The following is a 25,310-nucleotide window of genomic DNA, read 5'->3' as shown; positions in this document are numbered from 1 at the left end:
TCAGTGCCACTGCTCAAATGTTGCTTTAGGCTTCAGTTGACATATAGCATTGTATGATTTTACAATCAAATCGGGATTTAAGACAGCAACCTTTCTCTAAAATTACAAAGAAACACGCCATTGACCTTCATTTGTGTTTTAGTTTAGCAGCCTCAGCCTCACTGCTCACAGATAAAAGGGAGATGTGCAAAAGTCGGTGGCTGCCCCACCCTATCTTTTGTCCACAAAAAAAGGTAATTGCACTGAACATACTCGTTTATTTAACTGGGAATATTCCCTGCTTGTTTATCATGGCCCATTTCCCCTTTTGTTCCAGGAGACAGGATTAGAGAGATTAGTGCTGACTCTTTTCCTACAACCCCAGCCAGTCACCATCTCTAACTTAAAGCACACACTGGTATGTGCACACAAAACATGTTATGATATGTTGGAGGTGGCAAACATGCATTTATATGTTTTGGGAATAGTACACTGTGCACTTACACGCGTTCCTCGTCAGCAGTTTAAAGTTAGCCTCACTGCAGTTAGCAGTGAGCGACTGGTTTAATCAGATGTTGTTTTGCCTGCTACGATAATCTATGTCAAGGAGGTCTGGGAGAGTGCAAGATGAGGATTATAGTTTCCACTCAAGTCAGAGCACAAGCTCTTAGAAACCTTACACGTCACTCCTACCAACGCCTTTACTTCATAACAACACAGCTCTGAAGCCAACAGCGACTGAAGAAATCACTGAAAACAGTAGAAGATTATGCGAATGGAGCCGGTGTTGTGCCAAAAAGTGATTTCCAATGTTTCCGTGTATTTTTTATGTGTAATATCTTTACGTATGTTGGTAAATAGACTTCGGTGAACAGCGTTTACAAAGGGGTTATATATAGAATTAAAAGATTATCTGTTTTTTCAAGTATCTTTATAACTCTGTGTTATTGTACTCACATTATAACCAATCCGGTCCTTTTTCCCCACTTACAATATTTTTACAGAACTATTGTAATATTTGCTGCCATTTCTGCTGTCTTACTCTTACAAAAGACATTTTTAATGTTAATGAGGTTTTTTTTAACTGCATAAATAAAGGTTCTATAAAAGTCGCTGCCAAAAACTGATTGCGGCTTCTACCTTGTTACACGAATGTTGTTTGTGGCTCAATATGACTTTGTGTCATCCATGAGGGATGCATTTGACATATGTTTCACATATTATAGGCCAACAAGTTACTTATAGCAGTTTAAATACGAGCAATCAGTTTTTGGCAAATACCGGAAATCAGTTTTTGGCAGACAATCACTTTTTGGCACAACACCGGCTTTACTATCAACAACGCTTCAATATAGATTGTAAACTGAAGAGAGGGGTCCCCCATTTTTAATCATGCTGTTTGCTACCCTGTTATTGCTAAAATGTGAAAGGTGGTTTGTTAAATTGCAATATTTTTAAAGAAATTAAAGTTAACTATTTTTTTTAGCAGTAATTACAGAAAACCTAAATTTATGCTATGCAGTAAATTGTATGAGGAACAATTACAAGTATGTAAAAAATCTCCTAAGAGTGACATTAAATTCGAGGCGTCTTCCTTTTTGCATGTTTTCCTGGAAGAGCAAAGCTACTTGTTCATCCAGGAGTCTAGTTTGACTTTTTTACTTATATTTGACTGCCGTTTTGCATTGGATGTCAGTTTGTGTGTTTAACTCCTGTCCTAGTTCTGTGCTTCTCTCCCCCACACCGTACGTCTTTTAAGGAAATGCTGGTGCTTATTCTGCCAGTTTGTTAAAACCCCCGCTGTCGCGCAGAGAAACAGCTGAGTTCAGCTCTGCCCTCCCTCCTTGTTTTTATTCTCCTCTTCCTCTCTCCCTTCACCCAGACTGCCCCCTCCCACCCCTGTCTTTGTTTGCTTGCTTCTCTGGGCTGCCACCCAACAACCTGCTTTAGATGCACGTGATTGGTGGGCTGCCTGTGATAGGGCGGGCCGAGTGTCAGGCTCCTGAGAGCTTTACCAGTAGCGAGCCAGCTCTCGTCTGTCATAAGGCGTCGAGTCTGCGGAGAAGGCACAAGCAGGAGCTGTGTCTGGTCGCCTTATCTGCCGCAGCAGCACAACTCCAAACCTTAATATATAAAGGACATAAGACGGCTTTGTTTTGTTTTTTTCTACCCGGCTACAAGGACTGTAAGGCAAGGAGCCGAAAGGAATTGAATATTCAGTAAACCTGAGTCGTGTTTTCTGTTTCTCTTCCTCCTTCCTGTCCTTTGTTTTCGAGCAGCAGTATCAGTGAGAGCATCGGCGCAGCAGATCACCATCACAGCAAATGCTTCGGAAAGCACCGCGGGAATAACTCATAAAAACAAACTGCGATCTTTAATGCAGCGTGTTAGGACTAGTCCTCTGGGGATCTGTAGCCCGTGAGTGTGTGCGAGTCCCTGCCGGAAAGGGCCCCCACCATATTGTTGGTGCGTGCGTCAGGAGTCTAATGCCCGCGGCAGTGTGGTCAGGGCCAGAGGAGGATGAGTCCGGCTGTGGAGGCTCAGGCCCAGGAGGTCATGGATGCGGAGCAAAAACAAAAGCAACAGAACAAGCTGCAGCACCAGCAGTGCTACATGGAGAAGGGAGTGATGCTTGAGCCCTTCGTGCACCAGGTCGGGGGACATTCCTGCGTCCTACGCTTTGGAGAGCAGACCATCTGCAAGCCTCTCATTCCCCGCGAGCATCAGTTCTACAAAAGTCTGCCTGCAGCAATGAGGAGGTTTACCCCCCAGTACAGAGGTAATGACAACTACTGTGTTTTTTCATGCATGTCTCTTTCTTTACGTGCATACTTCTTTTTTGTGCATACATACATCAGATAGGTATAGATGTGTGCAGAGCCTGCTTGCATGTGTCAAGTGTGCAATTTTAGATTATTAGGAACTAGAGATGCCCATGTCTGCACAAGCAGGCGCTTGCCAGGTTTATACCGCATTGTGCCACAGGAGGGTGCTGTAGCTGAGGTTGTAATTGGGACAAACGGGCCTTTCAATTGTGCTGCTTGGCTAGCTGAGTGATGAACTGAAGGTAAGTCAGGGTAGCAATTGCGAGCCACTGTTTTTGTGTTGTTTTACTTCTTTCTTTTTACCGGGCAACACACCAATGAGATGAAAAGGGAACTATGTGAGGTTCTTCCTCCTTTGGATCCAGAAATTCAGGCAGTTGCTGGAGGTCATCACCTGCAAAGGTCAACGTAGGTGGTGCCTCACAAAACCACTGAATGGCTTTGTATTATTTCACTGACGTTTGAGTCACTCCCACGTTTTTTTTCTTTTTGTTTTAAAGGTTGTCAAATATGAGGCATAGTGAGTGACGATAGCAAGCAGAAACTGTTGGACCGGTTAAACATACCATCTCTTATTTACATAGCCAACATTGTTCCTGCATTCATCTCATTCTTTCATTCAGAGAGTGTGATGGATTAAAGGGATTAAACTATGAGTTACAGCAGAAAGGCCTGTTCTTTACAGCAAAGCCCTTTGCTACTGTGTCCTTATTTCCCTTCACGTTACACTACAGCAGATCCTCTTTAAATGCTATCTAAGACCCTCCCTCAAAGAGCAGCGGAGCCGGTTCTTTTGTGTCACCAGCAGAGAATTGTAAGGTGATATAGAGCAAACGCGTGTCTCTGGTCATCCTAAAAAGCACTGTGCTGCCTTCAGTTTGCTGTCCCATATAATAGTTCCAACAAACCCCAGAAGTGATGAAGTTAAATTCACTCTGTAAATTGACTGTTTCGTGACACCTGTGCACTGTTTTCCATGTCAACAGTTTCCCCCATTTGTATTTGTCTTCACAATGAGGCATACTTGCTTGCTACATGCTTCACCTTCTCTCAGCTTGTGCTTCAGCCATACATGGGACGTGCATGAAGAGGAACGGGTGCAGCTGTTTTGGACAAAAGCAAATGGGAAAATTATGGAAATATATCTTTTCTGTTGAAGTTACCGAACTTGAATCTTCCAAACTTTTCTGACTCACTGAAGCTCCTGTTATTTTTGTTAGAAGCATATATTTTCTGATGCTTTCTCCTGTACATGGCTTTCTGGTTCCTACACGTTTACAGTGTATGTATACTATTGATTAGTTTGCTTCAGATAATTGGTGGTAATCAATAAACTGAATTCTGACCTAAGTTTTTATAGCCTGGTGTCTTTTGTGTTTGGGCTGTTATTTGAATGTGTTGATTAGAGCTCAGTGTGCGTCAACCATCCACTTCAGTCATACTTTTGTATCGTGCTGCTTAAAGCAGTGATGAGATTTCCTTTAAGTTTGTCATCCTCTTTGATAGATTCCTGTGAAACAAATTCCCATCACTGTTCAGTGAGTCTGTGTCTAAAACGTACCTTTCTGTCTCTGTCTCAGGTGTGGTGTCCGTGAGCTTCGAGGAGGACGAGGAGGGGAATCTTTGCCTAATCGCCTACCCCCTTGATAGTGACCCAGCCACAGATCTGGTGAACAATGAGCACTCGGTGGACTGTGACCCCAAGAGTAAGATGATGACGTGGGGGAAAATGATGGCCTCCTCGCTGCTAGCGGACAGCAAAGATGGCCGAAGCCGCAACTCTCGTAAAGACAAGGAGAAGAGGTGAGGTGCAAGGAAATACCCTATCACAGACAGTAGTTGACTCAGGAACCTGTTAGTCATGATAAGACAAGACGTGTTTGATGCCTCAGCAGGTGGGAGCAAAGTGAGTCATTTTCATGCTGATCTCACTGCTCATGTAAAAGAAATTAAAGATGGTTTAGGAGCCGTTATGCACCCGTATTACGTTATAACCAACTTTAAATTTTCCGTGAATGTAGCTGTAGAGACATACCACGACTTATGATGCACACACTGACTGATCGTAAAGTTAGCCTCGTAATCGTAAGCCTAACTGTCTTTAAATACAGCTGGAGGCTGATCCTTGGAGAGAGGGTCAAAGAGTCATTGTTGCATAATTGCAATAGATTCATTCTAATGCCTTTATACAAAAGGAAAACTTTGACTTAGTTAGCCCTGCGCTGGGGAGGGATTATTGGGGTTAAACAAGGAAAACTGATGTTTGAATGCATGGATGGTGGCGAGCGAAAGATTCCACTTTGTACCTCTTTCCAGGAATTTTTTCTTTCTCCATACTTTACTCCCCATTTCCTGCTCTTTAGCCATGTGTAACTACAGTCGTTGCTGTCTTTCCCTGTCTTTCATTCAGTGTTCAAAAGCTGCAGGAGGACATGGAGTTGGAGTGGCTGAAGCAGGCCGAGGTGCTCTACTACCGACTAGAGGACAGCCACAGTAACGCTGTCCCACAGCTCAAACACAACCCTTGGAGCCTCAAGTGTCACCAGCAGCACCTGCAGAGGATGAAGGAGAATGCTAAACACCGCAACCAGTACAGTATCCTTTCGCTGACTGAGTTTTCTTTTGAAACTGGCTCATATGTGACTGCAGAGAAAAGCTACGTAATGTTATTTATTTATTTTTTTGGGGGGGGGATTGCAATGAAATGCATTGTAGGTTCCAGGCCAGTGTACATGGCATGAGTCCTGGCCAAGTAAGCCACCAGATTACGGTTATCAGTGGATTAGGTTCCTGCTGCCCGTTATCTAATACTTGTGCAGCTATTCTGTTCTCTGTTCTATGGCATTGCATTTCAAAAGCACTCTTATCGGTTACCTGATGTTGCTCTGATTTGATTTTACATATTGCAAATGTTAACGGGAGCTGAATCTTTCGAGACAACGCTCAGTTCTGTTGTTTTCTCATTCAGCCTCGTCCAGCAGGTTGAACTTAAAACTGGTTAGTCCAGAAGAAGGTAGTGTTTTGTCTGTCTTGTCTTCCTTGACTCATTTTCTCAGAATTCATTCTGCTTGAAAACCTGACCTGGCGGCACACAGTGCCGTGCGTGTTGGACCTAAAGATGGGCACGCGACAGCATGGAGACGACGCTTCAGAGGAGAAGAAGGCCATGCAGATACGCAAGTGCCAGCAGAGCACATCAGCCTTAATAGGAGTCCGTCTGTGTGGCATGCAGGTGAGCTTTCAGGCAAACGCTATTGTCTATACTCATTTCTTACTCTTAAAGAAATAGAAAAGAAATAGAAGATGATATTTGGGGGAAATATAGCTACATGAAATAAGAGTCATGTCTGTCTATTGAATGCTGTATAAGCTGACTTGTAGCTTAGCGTAAAAACCGGAAACAGACAGAAGGCTCACCCATTTAAAACATTACAGCTGTTTGTCAATTGTCTGAAAACACAATTTGAAACAATGTCTTGGTGGTTTATGTGGGTAATCCAGCTTTAGTGCCCAAGACTGCGACTGTTAAAAGTTAATGCTTTTACCCTACACTGCTACAAAATCTGCAACAGTTCCTATTGTAATCTGATTAACTTGTTTTATAGCCATCTAGCCTGAAACACGCTGGCCTTTTAATTATACGAGAACACGTCTGTCTGTTTGAAAACTTTGAATAAGGCCCAAAATATCTAGGTGAGGTGGAAAGATTGACTGCAGATACACTCTATAGCCATTTTAATGCGGATGTTTGAGAGTCTGTGAACTTTTCCAGCTTTTTCAACCTCTCCATGTTTTCTCATCACTACAGGTGTACCAGAGTGACACAGATCAGCTGATGTTTATGAACAAGTACCATGGCCGTAAACTGACCCTTGCGGGCTTCAAGGAGGCTCTGTTCCAATTCTTCCACAGCGGTCGGCGTCTGCGACACGAACTCCTTTCCCCGGTGCTCAGCAGGCTCAGAGAAATGCAGGCTGCACTGGAGGCCTGCGAATCCTACCGCTTTTACTCCAGCTCTCTGCTCATCATCTATGATGGAGCTCCACACAGAAAACACACACGCCGACACACTGAGGACGGGCTCTCTGAAGAGGAAGAAGATGAGGATGATGAGGACGAGGAGGTGCAAGCCGAGCCAGAAATGGACGAAGAGGAGGAGGAGGAGGAGGAGGTGGGTGAAGTTGCAGGTGCGCTTGGTTTTCCACACAGTCCCTCCACATCTAGTGATAGTAGCAGCAGCAGCGGGAGCTCAGGTATCAGCCAGGCTCACCTGTCCCGCTCAGACACGCACAGCTCCGTGGTGGATGTGAGAATGATAGACTTTGCCCACACCACCTGCAGACATTACCGGGAAGACAGCGTGGTCCACGAGGGCCAGGACAGCGGCTACATCTTTGGTCTCCAGAACCTGATCACCATCATTTCTGAGCTGGAGAACCAAAGTACAGACTGAATACTGACATAACATTCATCCGTTCAAACACAGAGGCACAATAACACACTGTCTGAACCTTGAACAAATGGAGGAAGAGCAGACTGCATTAAAGGGGAGAGAAATTCCTTCTCTTATCGTCAAAGTTGGACTTCATTGTAGCTGGTCTTTGATCGGACCCCCTTCCTGTTTCTGCCACTGGTGCTTTTCGATGTGGCCGTTGAGTACGTCCATCCTCAGGATGTGAAACAGACCTGCAAGTAACATAAAAGCCAACTGTGTGAATGATGCAGTGATTTACCCGTTGTCACCGTTCTGTTTTAACCCATTAAGTAACCATTAGAAAAAAGGGTAGGCAGCAAAAATTAAAGGCAGTTTGAGACAGTAGAAGTGTTTCCTTGTGTCTGATTTCCAAAGAAAAGTGTTGTCATTTTGCACACGCAAACATGCACTTCTGCTGAGTGCGTGTTTAGGCTGAGGGCTATCATAGAGAGCAGGAGTAGTATGAGAAGCGAGTCCACGGGAAGAGAGGCGGTGAGCGCACGCCCTCCATTCTCCTCTTTTACCTGGTCATTCTGCCATCCTTCTCCCCTGTTCATCTATATTCAAAGAGACTATATTCATATAGGTGTCAGAAAGAGGTGAGAGAGCTATTTATTTATATGACATCTTTCATAAAATAATCTAAAAGTTCAAAAATGTGAATGGAAGGTAGTACATTCCATGTTATTAATGTTACAATAATGATATTAATAAATATTGTTATTTGACATGTTTGGATACCTCTCTTGTATATCTGTGCTGTCCACAGTTTGTTCACAGAAAAATTAAAAACCTTGGTTTGTGGTAACATCAGTGTCCTCTTTAATATTTGATGTTGGTTATTTTTTCGTTTGTTTGGTTTTTTGTTTTTTTTGGGGTGGGGGGGGTTGTTTTTTTTTTTTTTTTTTTTGTTTTTTTTACACGTTTACAGAAAAACCACATTTCCTGCTCAAACCAAAGGGAAATGTTGGCAGACAAATTTTATGCAAATGTGTGCTCGTTGCCTCTGTGCGTGAATGTATGGAGGCAGATGACCTCTTTTTGGCGTGCCGCTCAGTAAGTCCGTGATGACCAACTGATTAATAGATCTACCATCAACACTGAAAGTATGAGAGGACTGCAGACAATTCAGTGCAAGCAGGTGCCGGGGCTTGTTCCCCAACACCACCACCTGCTGTGAAGAATTACTAAGGCACATGCCCAGGCTACTGTGGATACTTCTTGTAATATTGTACAGCCAATACACCACCACCCTCACCTCCTCCTTGCCCCAAAACATATTTACAGCCTTACTCTTCGGTCTAGAAGAGTTTCTGTTGCGGGGCGAGAGGATGACGGCATCGTGTCCTGCCTCAGCCAGTCCCGGTCGTCTACAGCTGGTCTGTGGCAGAGTCATCTGCTCTTGGAGTCACAAGCTTCGTGTGATGTGAGGACAGCATCAGCAGTGTGAGTGGAGAGGAGCCGTTACGCAGACAAGCTTGTGTCAACAGAGTGCATGGGCCATTACTGCTCCGCTGTCCTGTCTGTGGAATGTGCTGTCCTGCTAGTACAGATATCCATCTGGCACCCGATATGAAATCAGTCAGAAGTATAAGGCACGATTATGTAACCGAAGTCTTTTATTTCTAAAGAAACATTTTGATATTTCAGTTAACGCACGCTGTAATCATCCACAACCGCACACGCTGTTCTCCTGTAAAATGAGAACCTAAGTATTATAAGACATTTTTCAGATATGGTGTTGGTTATAGTAGCATAAAAATAAAGCACAGCGTGTGCTGAATTACTGCCCGCGAATCACCATCTGTTACATGCTGGCGTGATTTTGAATGTGAGTGGTTTGTCTCATAAGGTCTGACATAGACATACTTCCCTAAACCAGTCATTGTATTTAAATGGGGAAATACAAAATGGCTAATAATCATTGTTTTGAAGATTTTGTTAGCCTCTGTATGTGCGTGTGTGATAATATTAATGCACATTTAAGTCTTTGTTTGGCTAAATATTGAGAATAACTCAGGTAAAATATTTTATATTTGTGTGTTATTGGAATTCTGCAGTATAGTGTGATAATCTGCTTACAGCACTGATCCCACTGGTTGACCTATGCTTGCTCTTAATACTGTGTTACAGCGTTGCTTGGCAATGACAAAAGGGGAGGACGCACACAGTTTTTGACAGTTCACCAAAGAAATTTATTAAACAAATGGAATAAACTTCAATACATCACAAAAGCACAAAATTAGCAGAGTGAAATTTAGGGAAAGCGCGTGTCCACTGGGTTGGCAATCACAGTCTAGAACCTTGCTGATTGTAACTGCGGTATCACTTTGAGACTACAATATAAATTCAAACCCCTACAGTTTGAGCAGACAGTTGTGGTAGCTCATTCCTCGGAGTGTCTTGTAATTGTAAAACAAAATGGTTTTGTTAATTCATAGAAAATGTGTTTTCAAAATGTGGACTCATTGTAAAAAAAAACCCAAAACGAACAAACAAAAACCTGAAATTTCTATGGTAGATGATGGAATTATTATTAATGGAGTTGTTAATTGTTTATATGTTACTTAATAACTGTGGTGTAGTATGAATAGCCATGGGACAGGTCTTCATTAGTAGGAAAAGTTGTAAAACTTTTGCCGATACAGTTAAAAGCCCAAAACGTAAGCCGCCCTTCACATTTTCCAAAGCCATCCAGTGAGTTGGATTGGAGTCTTTGGTGGACCAGTCCTGGCCCCTGGGCCTTATGCTTGACACCCTTGCTTTAGTCTTGGTAAGAGGGGAAAGATTTATGAGCACTTACTGTATTTGTATTAGCAAGAGTCCATCAGACCCCAGTGTTTGCCATGTTAAATGGAGTGCCAGGGATCCGCTGCGGAGCTGCTGTCAGTTTTGTGATGTCTTGGAGTTGTGTGCATGCAAAGGGATGGGGAGACTGATAGATGAGAGGATGGAGAAGATAAGCTCTCCGTCTCCACTGTGCTGCGAAGAGTGGGGGGGGGTATATTACACAGATTCACTGTTGCGCTACGCTACAATTCTTGCTTATTTATTTATGAGACATTGTGTGTGTGTGTGTGAGCATGTGCATCATTGTGCCCCTTTGCTTTGTGAAGGTTGCTGCTGGAAGTGGAGCACTTGCATAACATTGGTTAAAATCACCATGGCAACAGCAGCCTTTGCCGGGAATGAAATAGTGTCAAAGCTTTTTGGGACGCCAGAGTAACAATCCCCCTCCTCATCACTATATGAATACACTTTCTGTCCCCGTAGGCTTCATTCATTAAATCTGCTCTAACATCTTACGAGCGCCGAGCCTTTCCTTGCACACCGTTCGCTCTCGCTTGTTCTTGCACATTCAAGGCAGCTGCATGTGAAACAAAGACAAAGACCTGCTGCAAGGAGTGCTTTGAAATTCATACTAAAGTTTGAGGCCATTCTTGTTTTTTCACTTCTGTCAGCTCATTTCTTTATCTCGGTACCTCAGTGTTTCAGTTATCTAATAACTATTATTATACAACTACCCCTTCCACGAGTCTTCAGTTCTTATGGAGGAAAGCCCAGATTAGGCCTGCTCCACTTTATTCTTGGTTCTTCTTTTATGTTTAAAGGACTCATCCTTGACTCGTGCTCAAACAGAGATATGCCTCAACATGCAAACATGAGAGGGGAAAAATAACACAGCTTTCTGCTTTTAATTTCAAGTGTTTGCAGTTTCAGTTGTTGGTAAACATCCATTAAATCTATTTTTAATTTCCTCCACCTGAGAACAGCGTGAAATCCTGATAGGTTCTACGAAATTTAAGATCAGTCCCTCTGCTAACCCTACATAAACTCACCCACATGCAAGCGCATTACAGCTTATGGTTTGAAATACAAAATAGATTTAAGGACTCGTCAATTCAAGATTATAATCAATAATGAAAAATGTTAGGTGTATGAAGACTAACTGCCCAGTGACTAACATGTGATCTGCTGCATCATATGTCTCACTGCCATCTGAGAATTGCTCCATTGTTTTCCACAGAATTTAGAGCTGCTGCCTCAGCCTGAGGCGAAAGTACACTGTGCTATTTATGTCTCCTATAGGACACTGCACTGATCTATCGTGCCAAAACCAGTTTATTGATGTTATATTGTTAATACCATTACATGTTTTTGTGCTATTTATTTCAGCAGATTGACCTAGACACTTTACTTGACAAGATTTAGCTTCATATCCTGTTTGTAAGGTTTGTTTTGCAAACTTCTAGCCTCATCAGACCAAAAGATACCACGCATAGATTCAGATTATACGGCTGGAATTGAATTTAATGCGTGCAGTTCATTTACACTCAGTAAAGTAGCACAAAATGAGCAGCTGAATGAGGACATAGAAGCAAAATATTTAGCTGTGAGTAGGCAAACTGTGAAATTTTGCCATATTCATGCTCAGATATAGACAGAAACTTGGAGATGCATCAGTCAGAAGCAGGGCCAGGCCTATTTTGACAGGTGTTAAATTGAGCTTACTCGACAGTGACGAGCCCTGCACAGGCAGTTACATAAACGGGTCAATAATGTTATAAGAGGGAGATGAAAGCAAGGCAGGACAACTGAATGGAGTCGTTACCTTTCTACTATTTCTCACACATTGGGATTATACAGAAAAAAAAAACCATTGTGTAATATGATGATGATTGTGAGGATTAATCCCCTGACCTGCTTTAAAAAATAAGAGCTCAGGCAGCAGTGAGGTGTGTGTGTGTGTGTGTGTGTGTGTGTGTGTGTGTGTGTGTGTGTGTGTGTGTGTGTGTGTGTGTGCACCATGTTTGCATATCTTTGTGGGGACCAAAAATTGGAAGTTTACTATACTTGTGGGGACCAACAGCCCTTATGGGGACAAAATCCCAGCCCCCACGAGTTCGAAGTCACTATCGAGACTCAAAATGTGGTTTTAGTGTCAGGGTTAGAATTAGGTTATGGTTAGGGTCAAGGTAAACAGCTAGGGAAAGCATTATGTCAATTAGATGTCACCACCAGGATATGACAACACACCTGTGTGAGTGCTTGTTTGTGTGTGGATGCAGAACCTGCTTATGCAGTCACACAGTTTGGTTTCAGGTCAGTGCTGGAGAAAGCTGCCCTTTACTCAGAGCAACATCAGGATTTTTTATTGCAACATATAAATCCAAATGGAAAGTTTTTCTGTGATGTGCATTTTAGATATGCATGTGACGTAGATGTGCTGTGAAATGAATTAACCCACGACAAATGATAGTTAGAAGTTAGTGTGGTACTTTATTGTATGACAGTATTCAGCCATGAAGATCTTTTTATTGCAATGATTAAAAAGGGACTTTTAATGTCAAAATATGGGATTGTGTAATTTCATTTTACCAAAACATGCTCCCTAAGATCTAGACTCCTTGTCACAGGAGGTAAATTTCTTTCCTTTTCCACACAAGCAGTGCAAATGTGAAATGGTGTATGTGTGTACTGTATATATGAAAATGCTTCAAAAATTAGGAATATACTATGTAAAACTTGAGATTAATACTAGACAACAAACAAACAAAAAGAAAAAATGTTCTTTGTCTGGAAATGACATGAAATAATCAGAGTAAATACTGAAAATTGATGACATAATGGGAGTGATTGTTTATCACAGCATGATAAAATCATGTCATAACCTCATTCCTGTCTGTTTCATTCAGTTCATCAAATCCCAGCTCTTGTACTTCATCCAGCTCTTACACACAGAGCAGCATTAACACTAGGAGAGCCCATGTCTAGCGGGTTTTAACCACTGAATGGAATCAAATGGACTGTCCAGTCACAGAAAGAGCCAGAAAAATGGTTCACACACGCAACAGAGGACAGGCGAAATCGAGCCAAGATATAATTAGTGTGTTACATAACGTTGGCGGTGACGCTGTCTACCAGGCACTGAGCTGGCCTGAGGCGCTTGTTGTGCACATCCCTGTCAACCTATCATCCTCATTTACACTGACCTCTTAATTACTCTAATGAAGCATCACAAAAACAGATTAACAATAAACAAACTATTTGTGCAAGCTAACCCATGAAGGTCGAATCAATAGAAAGACTTTCTGACCTCTTAAACCAGACTTTGGGTGTCACTGGATTTGTACTACTCCGCTAGGCCTCTATAGGATTAGTCATGGATTACATCAGTTTAGGCTTTAGTTGGAAATTAGATAAATACTGTGAATACATAAAACCATTGTTTGGAAGGCTTTACGGTCATAGGTGACTGCCAAAGCGAGTTCATGGCCTCCTGTTGTTTTACAGATAGACACCAGACATGGTGTTATAAAGTGAGAATTCAGGTACGGCAGCCAAGGCTACATCCCATTTCTTTCTCTTTCTAACTATGCTTCGATGTGCTCTATCCTCAGTGGCGGGTTTATATAACACCAATATATATAATAACCTAAATAGCACTGGGCACTGAGGTGTTATTTCGGGAGTATCTATAAAGTCATGATTAAACAAGACTGAGGAGCACAAACTATTGTACCTGTGTGTGAAGGAAGCATAAAACTGGGTTGACTGGACATCACTGCCTTTTATTCTACTGGTTTCAGTCCACTCCCAGCTTCTTTAATGCAATTTTATTACCCAAACCTCCCTGATTTGCTGAGGACAGCTGCCCACTGACTGAGTAAAGGCTCACACATGCCTCCACGCCCTTGGGCACAATTCACTGTTTACATTCACACATCTCTAAAAATAAGGATAAAAATCTGTGAGTCATCTGGAACAGACGCAAACTACCCGACTGGCCTCCCACTGCTCAGTCGGGCTGCACGTCTGTGTCACCCTAGACGACATCACTATGTGGAGGCATATGTGTCTGCTTATGTGTAGGTGAATACACCAGGGTGTAATTTATTCTGAAACTGAGGTCAGAAATCATGGATATGATGATACGTGATGTACTTTACAACCGCAGCAGTATGTGAAGGGAAAGTTAAACTAATTAATGGCTTTTTTTTTTGTTAAGTCTCTTTTTCGCCCTGCGACTGAAGAGGGAGTGTTGCTGCTTTTCATCAAGAAACAATTAACTGACATCCAAATGAATGAATTTAATTACAGCATGTTTACCAGCTGTAGAAAGCCAGTAACGTCGTTGGACAGTTATTAGCTGACAAATCAGGTAGGACTTCTAAGGCCTTACTTGGCAGCAGAGATGGGCAGTAACGCGTTACTTGTAACGCGTTACTGTAATCTGATTACTTTTTTTAAGTAACGAGTAAAGTAAGGGATTACTACTGCAAAATCAGTAATTAGATTACCGTTACTTTCCCGTAGGAACGCTGCGTTACTGCGTTACTAAAACCGTGATTTTTTTGCGAGAATGTCTCATGACAGTGACGTAAGCAAGTGCGACGTTGGTGACAGCAGCTGTGTGCAGATCAACAATGGATAATATATCGAGTGCGGGAGAGAGTATGAGCGTGCAGCGTTTAAAGTGTGGAAGTACTGACCTTACTTTGAGTTTGATTCCATAAAAAGTGACAAAAACATTAGCGTCCATCGTGCGTGGGAAGAAAACTTCTTTTTACAGCGAAAAAACCCCCTAAACTTCCGAGCAAGCACCGAGTAGCTACGACGTGATGGGAAACTCACAGAGACACTCGCGCGGATTCTTCAACTGACCGCAGCACACCTGCACCAGGGTAACCCTCCGCCTACCCTGCTCCTGCTTTACAGGTGAAAATAGAGCAAAAGGACCGCTGAGTCTTTGACTTTATTTATTTTCTGCTGTGTTTTACTTGCATCTGTTTGAAAGAGTGAGTGAAAACACAAAAAATATTTTATTTTATGTGCTGGAATGTGTAGAAAATAGGTTTAAATGTTAAACTAATTTATTCAAGTCAGAGAATGTTGCATATAATTAAATGTTTTGCTTGATGCATAAAGTTAAAAGATTAAAACTGATAAAACAAGTTAAAAAAAGAGACTTTTCCATTTGATTACATTTTGTATGATGGATTATGTAGAAAAAGTAGAATTGGGCTGAAAGATCTCACTTTATCACCTCTTCAGGTTGTAAATCGTGTTTTTAAAAAGTAACTAAGTAACTAAGTAACTAAGTAATTAATTACTTTTGAAAATAAGTAATCAGTAAAGTAACAGGATTACTTTTTTGGGGGAGTAATCAGTAATTAGTTACTGATTACTTTTTTCAAGTAACTTGACCAACACTGCTTGGCAGTAAGTGGGTTTCTCATATTGGTCAAATATCCATACTGGCTGATTAAACATGGTGATGGATGATGTTTTTCTGTACCAGATGAAGTGTTCAAAGTCAGCCTGAAGAAGAGCTGAAAGACTTCAGTTATTTTATGTCATGAAGATTTTGATATTTGCAAAACTGCTATTTTAAACATAGGTAAGACATAATGTGCAGACAATTAAAATTCTCCTTACAGTATTGCGCAAAAGTATTGAGCCACCCTTCATTTCTTTATATTTTGCTTCAAAGGAGCCATGTATCCCATGTATTGACCTCCCCAGTGTCACGGGACCAAGTGGTCTGTACTGAACAGGACTCAGGTGCAGAAACCCAGAGCAGAGACAGCAGATGATGTAACAATGATTTATTAGGCTTAAGTGCAAGAAACGTAGCAAGGACAAAAAACCAATAAGACGTGGAGTTTAACGTGGCGTGGCCTGGGAAACGTGGCGAGGGAATGGGGCCTGAGATGCAGAGTGGAGCTGAGCAGGGAACAGTCACACTGAAGAGAGAAGACAGTGGAGTCAGGGAGGTAATGGAGGTAGCTCTGAAGTGGTAAGTTGTAAGAGTAGCAATTCTTACTTGCAGTAGGGCACATAGAGTGTTGAGAGGGGGGGGGTGATGAGAATCCAGGGGAGCTGAGTGGCGTGGCAAGGTTGACCTGAGTCAAAATGTTTGCTTGGTATTCTGAGGTAGAGCGTGAGCCAAGGTGAATCCAGCAACTGCAGCACAAGAAAGTCTTGCTAGCAAGCTAAAACGCAGCAAGAACTTGAAGCATAAGGCCTGTTAACAACATGGGTTGATGACGAACTGGCAGTGAATGAACATCAATGTGTGGCTTAAATCCCTCTGGCTTGATTGCCTGCAATAGGCTCCAGGTGTGCAGGAGCTGGAGGAGTTGGCCCTGCCCAGGGGCGGATCCCAGGTAAGTTCAGGAGCCTTATGGAAATTCCTGCCACCCACCACAGACCATGACACCCAGAGCCTGGGCCTTAACATTACTGAAACAGTGTGAGGTCATCTTAATAGAGAACAGAGCAAAAATCAGCCAACATCTAAAGAAGAGCTTTGAGTGTTTTCCAAGGACCGTGGAGAACTATTACTACTTAGAGAAATGACCAAGAGAGTTCAAGCTGTGTTGAAGAATAAATGTGGTCGTTCCAAACATTGGACTGTACAAATTCACATTTCACTGCACCTCACATTCCTCTAGCAAAATATGAAGACACGAGGAGTGACTCAAGACTTTTGCACAATACTGTAAGCACCATTTTAATTATTGTTAGCAAAGGAAATGCCAGAAAATGTTTATTTTTGTATTTTTATTCTTTTCATTGAAAGAAATTGATTACATTTTTTATGCCTTACAGCAAAAGCAAGTTTCACTTCCAAGTTTCATTTAAAATGTTTTTAAATGAAACAAAATTAGGAAAGCAGTGGTAGTTTATCCATTGCGTTATCTTAGGTTTTCCTAAAATGATCTAATATCCCTATACTTTTAATAGGCCTGTCTATATGATAAAAGTCCTGTGCATCATGAGGTGTATTGCATTTTAGGCCACCAAAATAAATTTGTTACCAAAGAACAGTCTTGATTCCAAATTTTTCTTTTTGCCACAAAAAAGTGCAGCAAAGTCTTTTTTGGTTTCATTAGAAATAATTATCATACATCTCAGCTTGAACTCATATTTATCTGTTTTATAAAGTTTAATCACTTGTAATTTGTTTGACTACACTGACAGGCTTTAATATTTACTTTATAGTTATTTCTGTTACAGAATTTAAAAAGTCAGTTAATGTGAAATTTGTGAGGTCTCATTTGTAAGCATTAAAACATAGTTCAACAAGGCACTGTTTGCCCTTCTGGGAGCTTTTTGCTTTTAGCCAAAGAGGAAATCTCGTCAGATTTACATTCACCAACTCCTGGGTCCAGCCCAGAGGATAGGTTTGACTTTGAGCACCTGAGCCTCTGGCAAGATGCAAATTTAAAATGCAAAACAGTGGGAAGAGTCTCTCTGCTGTGGCTTGAGGTTTCATGTAATACATAATTGAAGGCTGCAGACAGCCACCGTATCCTCCATGGAAGTGCACATTTACTGACTGACATTATAGTTTCATTTGCTTGAAATTTTCCTATTGCGTCTTTAGACTGCTGTTTTCCATGAATTTTTGATTCAGTTGTTTTCTATAGGAAAAAACCCCATGTAATACAAAAAATATATGCACACATACTTGTAATAACTTGTATTTAGTTTCCACATGACTGGCAGGAAAAAATTTAATTTGGATTTTAATAGAATTCAAAGTAGTGGGAAAACCAGAGACTGGTGGGAGGCTGTGTGGAATTTGCTTGTCCTCACCTCACTGTTAGCTCACAGCTCTGCGGTCATTATGTAACCACATGAACAAATATCTCTTTATCTTAGGGCAGATGAGCAGGCTCCCAGCCACCCTCCACTGTGTGTGTGTGTGTGTGTGTGTGTGTGTGTGTGTGTGTGTGTGTGTGTGTGTGTGTGTGTGTGTATTTCCTGCTGAAAAACAAATCAAGTTATTGTTTATAGCAGGTCCACAGAGTCTGACTGATCAGACGGACAGCCGGCTGAAAGATTCAGTTGACATTGTGCTGTTATTTGAATCTACAGGTCAGTGCTCGTCACCATTAAATACCAACGAAGACTTCACAAAGTATAACAAAGTGATGACATTCGCACAGAAATTCAGCCCTAAATCAATGGATTTATGTGTGGAGGTTGTTTAATTACTCAATCAACAGTGAATTTTTAAAAAATCATGAACCACACACACACACACACACACACACACACACACACACACACACACACACACACACACACACACACACACACACACACACACACACACTTTACATCAAGGCTATAGCAACACTGAGCTCTAGTGGTGAGAACTGATATTTTAAAGCAGGGATGTCAAACACAAGCCCCTAGGAAATGACGGAAATGTTCATGATTCTCGTGATCGATGGAAATTTAGGTTCAGGCAATATACAACCAGAACTTTTTCTATAATTATACACATCATGTGGAAAAAACAGAGACTGCTGAAAATGCCATTCTTTTTCTTACATTGAGATACATCTGGGACTTAATGTGTAGTTGCAGATCTTTACACTGACAGAAAGCGGAGTTTCCCTTGTCGTCCACTTAAGAACAAACTGGTCTGTATGATGTAGAAATTAATTAGCTCTCAGTTCACTGCTGATATCTTTCCTCCTTGCCATTGTGTTAACACACACCTGAATGATCCAGTGCAGGATACTGCCAAACCCCTACATTTATAGATGTTCTCACATTTGTTGTTCAAATAATTATTAAATGATAATCAGATTAGTCAGCTGATTTGATTGTTAATCGCTGGCTGCTACTTACCTTCTATTCCTAGCACTAAGCAGTAAGAGTGCAGTTAGTTTGTCACACACTGTTTCTGAACTTTAGATTCATTTTTACAAAATGACTAATGAAATGGCATAAGATGCAATGTTTTGTTGTTTGTCTGAGACTGAGTTTATTTAACGCCTGCCAAGGACCAACCAGGTGATGATTTTACTGTGTCAATTATTATGCATAAAAGCTTAAAACTGAAGCAATGTACTTTTTTGAAATCTAATTATACTGAAGAATAGGGAAAGTGGGGCCATACCAAATCTACCAGGAGAACATCTTCTTAAATATCTTCTCAAATACCTAAGCTGGGCAACACTGGGGTGGGGCTATTTGGGGGTCTGTGTGCTTCTAGAAGTTCAGGGTAACCAGGAGGATTTATTTCTGTAATTATGAGGCATCGATATAAGAGGTAAATACAAATATGTTTTTAATGCCGTCAGCACTGAAACACACGTCGAGCACTACTGATAGTAAAACTTATGTGGAAACTACATTTATTGGTGGAAACCAATGAGGGCAGCAAAGCACCTTTCAGCTTGTCGTCTTCTCAACCGAAGAAGGAAATGACGCTCGCTGGAGGTTGGGGCGCCCCCTGTAGGGTAGGAGGACTTTGTGATATAGCTGCTAGAATATAAATGTTAAAAAATTAAAATCACGCATTTTCCGAGTTAATATTTTTGGTTTATCAGCTCTGGCAACGTGTCTTCACAGACCGAGCTGTGGACGGCCTGCAGCGGGCTTCGTGTCGGCTCTGCTGGGCTCGGAGCAGTGACGTGGGGTAGCGGCTTGTCTGGTGACGTGTCTCTACGGCTCGCTCTTTTCTCACGGAGCGGCTGATGGAGCCACACTGAAATTGCACAGCACTCAAACGGATACCAGTAACACGGCAGGAGTCGGACTAAGGACACCATGGGAAGTACGTGTTATGTTTTCTTGTGTATATGCTTGTTTTTGGTGCCCTAAAATACCTGCTATATTTTTCCTTTTTAAAATCTCGAACATTAAAGGGCACTCGGCGCTCGTCGGAGAAGCTAATTGGCTAACCTTGGCCAGGTTATGTGGCACTTGGAGCTAGCTCATAACGGGAGAAGGTTCACAGCCTAGTTATTTTTCGATTGGATTAAGTACCATTGTAGTGATTTATATCACGCTGGGATGCCTCTTGTGTGTCTCTTTGAGCTGTGTGTCAACTCTTCATCTTAGAAAATGATGGATAACTTGTTCTGTGATTGAACGCCAGTTAGCATCACGCTAAATGAACTAACCATGTACAGCACAGAGGTCTTTACTTTCCCTTCACTTTTATAATGTAACTGGCTTTTAAGTCCAGTTTGACTTTCTGTGCGGCTGGGGAGCAAAAAAAAGAAAGAAAGAACCGAAGCGTGTGTGAAATCACTTTCTGTCATAGTCAGTTTCATTGATTAATAGATCGGATCAAGGTGACAAAACATTAGGCAGCTCCACCGTAAGCTGTCTAAAAGTGAGCACACACCTAATATTAGTAACTCCCAGCTGTGCTTACCTTTCTACATCCTCGTTGTTGCATTTTAGCGTGATGACGAGACTGGCTTGTTTGGTTTTGCAGCCAGCTGTTTAGCTGCTGGTTAGTGATGACGTAGCATCAAAGTAGATCTGGCTAAAGAGGAACAAAAGCTCAGATGTTGTCGATACTCATTGTAGAGCTGCTTGATGTGTTGTTTGGTGTAAATGCATATACATTTCTTAACTCGTCATTCTCTTTTTAGTCAAATTTTTGGAGGTCATCAAGCCGTTCTGTGCAGTCCTGCCAGAAATCCAGAAACCAGAAAGAAAGGTAAGCTTTGAGCTTTAGTTTAGTACATTAGTAAACAGTGGTGATGATTTACACCATGAATGAATGCGAACAACAGCTTATCATCTCCTCTGTTTTTCCTCTTTTTTTTAATTTTTTTTTTTTAAACCTTGCAGATTCAGTTTAGAGAAAAAGTACTATGGACCGCCATCACATTATTCATCTTTTTGGTGTGCTGCCAGGTTGGTATCTGTCAGTGACAGTCTTCCTACTGGTTGTGCTTTTGGTCATAGTGCTTTGTTGCATAATTTTTTTCTCTTTTTTTTTGTTCTTGCAGATCCCACTCTTTGGCATCATGTCATCAGATTCAGCAGATCCCTTCTACTGGATGAGAGTAATCCTGGCCTCCAACCGAGGTGTTTACTTATATTTAATTGGTTTCAAAAGAACTTTGCATTTTGCGTTCTTTGTGACTTTGCCAAGGAGAAATAATCTAATCCCACTGTCTTGTCATGCAGGACGTAATCTTTTATCACGTGTCGTAAGTCAAAGGTCAAAAGTTGTTTTGTGTTTGTGACGCTGACTGTGTTCTTCAGGTACTCTGATGGAGCTGGGTATCTCACCCATTGTCACCTCAGGCCTCATTATGCAGCTGCTGGCTGGTGCCAAGATCATTGAGGTGGGAGACACTCCTAAGGACAGAGCCCTCTTCAACGGAGCTCAGAAATGTAGGTGTTATTATTACTCATCAGACAGTTGCTATTTTCAGAAGCTGTCACGTACCTTTTTGAAGCTTTAAAGATGTCTTTGATACTCTGATGCTTGCACTTTCATAACAGCTCTCATTTCAGTTGTGCCTGTTTCACATTTTTTGATGTACTTTTGCAGTGTTTGGAATGATCATCACCATTGGACAGGCTATTGTGTATGTCATGACTGGCATGTATGGAGATCCTTCAGAGATGGGTGCTGGGATATGCTTGCTCATCATCATCCAGGTTAATATAAATTACAACTGCTAACACCATATGAAAAAAATGATTTAAACTTTTTAACCTACCTACAAAATGAGCATTTGTCAAGAAGAGCGTTAAACTCCTGCCTTTGTCTCCAGCTCTTTGTTGCAGGTCTGATTGTCTTACTACTGGACGAGCTGCTGCAGAAGGGTTATGGCCTGGGATCTGGTATTTCTCTCTTCATTGCAACCAATATCTGTGAGACCATCGTCTGGAAGGCCTTCAGCCCCACGACTGTCAACACTGGCAGAGGTATTGGCACTAAGAAACAAAAGGCTTTAAAGCTGAGTGATTGCAGAGCGAGGTGTATCTATATTACACTCACTTAATCTGTGGGTCTTTCCCAGGTACTGAGTTTGAGGGAGCCATCATCGCTCTTTTCCATCTGCTGGCCACCCGTACAGACAAAGTGCGTGCTCTAAGAGAAGCCTTCTACAGGCAGAACCTGCCCAACCTCATGAACCTCATCGCCACTGTCTTTGTGTTTGCAGTGGTCATATACTTCCAGGTGACTTACTGTTTATCTCACCTGATTTTTATTCGACTCTGAGGAATATGCATTGTATTAAATCAAATGTTTCTTCATCAGGGCTTCAGGGTTGACCTGCCCATCAAGTCAGCACGCTACCGTGGCCAATACAACACCTACCCCATTAAATTGTTCTACACCTCCAACATCCCCATCATCCTCCAGTCTGCCCTGGTCTCCAATCTGTATGTGATTTCTCAGATGCTCTCAACACGTTTCAGTGGCAACTTCCTGGTCAACCTCCTGGGAACCTGGTCTGTAAGTACATTTAGTCCAAGTCATGGCAGCATAGATATGAAGCAGGCGACTTAAATGTTGCTTTATTAAGAGGAGCCATGGCTCATCTCCACCCTATTCAGTACAAATACAATATTTGTGTTTAGGACACTTCGAGTGGAGGACCAGCTCGTGCCTACCCAGTGGGCGGTCTGTGCTACTACCTTTCTCCACCTGAATCATTTGGTTCGGTTCTAGACGACCCCGTTCACGCCGTCATCTACATTGTGTTCATGCTCGGCTCCTGTGCCTTCTTCTCCAAGACCTGGATCGAGGTCTCAGGATCCTCTGCCAAAGATGTAAGTGTGTCTTCGTGCAAACATGTAGGGTTTTCATTATGTCAGAGTCATGTATTAAATATGTCCACCAATTTTTATTTTGTGCATCTCAGGTGGCGAAGCAGCTCAAGGAGCAGCAGATGGTAATGAGAGGACACAGAGAGACCTCCATGGTGCACGAACTTAACAGGTACACACAAAAAAAGACTTGGAAATGTGCTCTTAGGTTTAATGTTTGCAGAATATTTAAGTCTTTATTTCTGTCCAATTTCTATCTGCAGGTACATCCCCACAGCTGCTGCATTTGGTGGGCTCTGTATAGGAGGGCTCTCAGTCATGGCAGACTTCCTGGGTGCCATCGGCTCAGGTACAGGAATCCTGCTGGCTGTGACCATCATCTACCAGTACTTCGAGATCTTCGTGAAGGAGCAGAGTGAAGTTGGCAGCATGTCAGCGCTGCTCTTCTAGAAAACACTAATTTTTTTTTTTTTGCAACAGACACAAAAGAATCCACCCCTATCAATGTTTTTTTTATTTTTTATGTTGCAATATGTACAATCAGTCTGTTTTGCAGCTGGAAGGCGTCAATTTTATGCCATCGTCTTTGCGCTCCACCACACTGCTCCTGCATTTCAATGCTGAGAAAACTTTTGGCTGCGTCCAGGGTTGAGCATGGTATTGTGTGTCTTTATTTCCTTTTTTTTTTTTTTTTTTTTTTTGTCCCAGTAGCAGTTACCCATCTCTCTGCAGGCTGCCTGAATCCCCACTGACTGTCTTATCAGCTAAAGAAGACCTTAAAAAAAAGTTTGAGGTGCTGTCTTTGAATGACCTCAGGCATTGATCATTGCAGCATGTTCAAGGAACACTAACACAGCATGTTGATGCTTATTTCAAGCTGAAAGCACTGCCTGGATATATCAGGGGGAACTGAAAGAAAGCCACCTTGTTCATCACCTAGCAATCATTTTGAGGTTTCTGGGAGCCTATAGTAGGATATGGAAAGTACAGATAAGATATGTTTGTACTCCTGATAAGGTTTCTGGTAATCTCATACAGTTTACCTTTGCTTTGATTTTAAATCTCATGGACTATGTTTATATTCACTCTGGTCTGATGTAAGGCGCAGTGGTTGTCCTCTTGTCTCTGGGTCCTCAAAGGAAAGTGTTTGTCTGTGTTGTCATGCTCTTTTTATTCCCAGACTGAATCGCTGCACAAAACTGCCGAGATGGTCGGGATGAGGGTGGGTTTGATAGGGATGGAAAAAGGGGTCTCATTTTTGTTTTTACTTTATGTAACAGACATAATTGTGTTATTAAAAAAACAGGATTTGTTTTCCAATACACTTGGAAATTGTTTTGATTTTTGTTGTTGTTGTTGTTGTTTTTATTTACAGTAGCAACTATTCTTGCCACATGTTATTGATACAGCAACCAACACGTAGATAATGAGTTACTATTTAGTTAAAAGTTTATATCTAGAGTAGGGCATTATTGGGTGCTGTAACTGTGACTTCCTGTAGAGGTCACTGTCGTTTGAGATACCTGCTCCACACTTGAGTTAAACTGGCAATGTGGCTAACTTAGAGAGAGAGCCACACACTGTTGTATGCACACACACAGCCAATCTCGAGTTAACAGTTACCCTAACAAGCGTGTTTGTGGACTGTGGGAGGAAAGTAAAACCCACAGAGGTGCGGGGAGTCCTCAGCTGAACACATACTTTAAACCCTCTGGGCTTGTTCAAAATCACCCTTTCAGCTTGTTTGTAGCCAAAAGTGGCCACCAAAAGATTAGGTCTGTAATTTTTATTATTTTATGGGGTTTTTTTGCCATTTTTTCTGCATAAAGCTTTTAACTAACTTCAGTTCTTTTCATAAATATAAAAGAATTTTTAATTTTTAAATTTAAATAACCCTTTAAACACCAGTTTGTCCACTGCACTAGCTGGAAGACAACCTCAAATCTCACAATTTTATATACAGTGGGACAAAAAAGTATTTAGTCAGCCACCGATTGTGCAAGTTCCCCCACCTAAAATGATGACAGAGGTCAGTAATTTGCACCAGAGGTACACTTCAACTGTGAGAGACAGAATGTGGAAAAAAAAATCCATGAATTCACATGGTAGGATTTGTAAAGAATTTATTCGTAAATCAGGGTGGAAAATAAGTATTTGGTCACCTCAAACAAGGAAAATCTCTGGCTCTCACAGACCTGTAACGTCTTCTGTAAGAAGCTTTTCTGTCCCCCACTCGTTACCTGTATGAATGGCACCTGTTTGAACTCATCATCTGTATAAAAGACACCTGTCCACAGCCTCAAACAGTCAGACTCCAAACTCCGCCATGGCCAAGACCAAAGAGCTTTCGAAGGACACCAGGAAAAGTATTGTAGACCTGCACCAGACTGGGAAGAGTGAATCTACAATAGGCAAGCAGCTTGGTGTGAAAAAATCAACTGTGGGAGCAATCATCAGAAAATGGAAGACATACAAGA

General features: G+C 41.8%; 2 protein-coding genes across 2 annotated transcripts; both read left to right on the top strand.

Moving 5' to 3' along the window:
• Positions 1-2,019: 2,019 nt before the first annotated feature.
• LOC146669321 (inositol hexakisphosphate kinase 2-like) lies at positions 2,020-8,080 on the top strand. The gene is made up of 5 exons (XM_085405890.1): positions 2,020-2,758; positions 4,385-4,607; positions 5,215-5,399; positions 5,861-6,036; positions 6,613-8,080. Exons 1-5 carry the CDS (start codon positions 2,500-2,502, stop codon positions 7,255-7,257), a joined length of 1,488 nt encoding a protein of 495 aa, XP_085262016.1. The 5' UTR covers positions 2,020-2,499; the 3' UTR covers positions 7,258-8,080.
• An 11,565-nt stretch (positions 8,081-19,645) lies between these two features.
• Positions 19,646-24,155, top strand: LOC146669320 (protein transport protein Sec61 subunit alpha-like 1). The gene is made up of 12 exons (XM_085405889.1): positions 19,646-19,861; positions 20,691-20,758; positions 20,893-20,958; positions 21,054-21,132; positions 21,313-21,444; positions 21,605-21,714; positions 21,831-21,984; positions 22,080-22,240; positions 22,322-22,519; positions 22,645-22,836; positions 22,929-23,005; positions 23,097-24,155. Exons 1-12 carry the CDS (start codon positions 19,855-19,857, stop codon positions 23,281-23,283), a joined length of 1,431 nt encoding a protein of 476 aa, XP_085262015.1. The 5' UTR covers positions 19,646-19,854; the 3' UTR covers positions 23,284-24,155.
• The last annotated feature ends 1,155 nt before the right edge of the window (positions 24,156-25,310 follow it).

This window comes from Rhamphochromis longiceps, linkage group LG5 (genome assembly GCF_057381845.1).
Source record: "Rhamphochromis longiceps isolate RC_006_pf linkage group LG5, R_longiceps_female_GT1.1, whole genome shotgun sequence".
Taxonomy (NCBI): domain Eukaryota; kingdom Metazoa; phylum Chordata; class Actinopteri; order Cichliformes; family Cichlidae; genus Rhamphochromis; species Rhamphochromis longiceps.
Note: the sequence above shows the minus strand (reverse complement) of the source record. Positions and strands in the feature narration are given on the sequence as shown.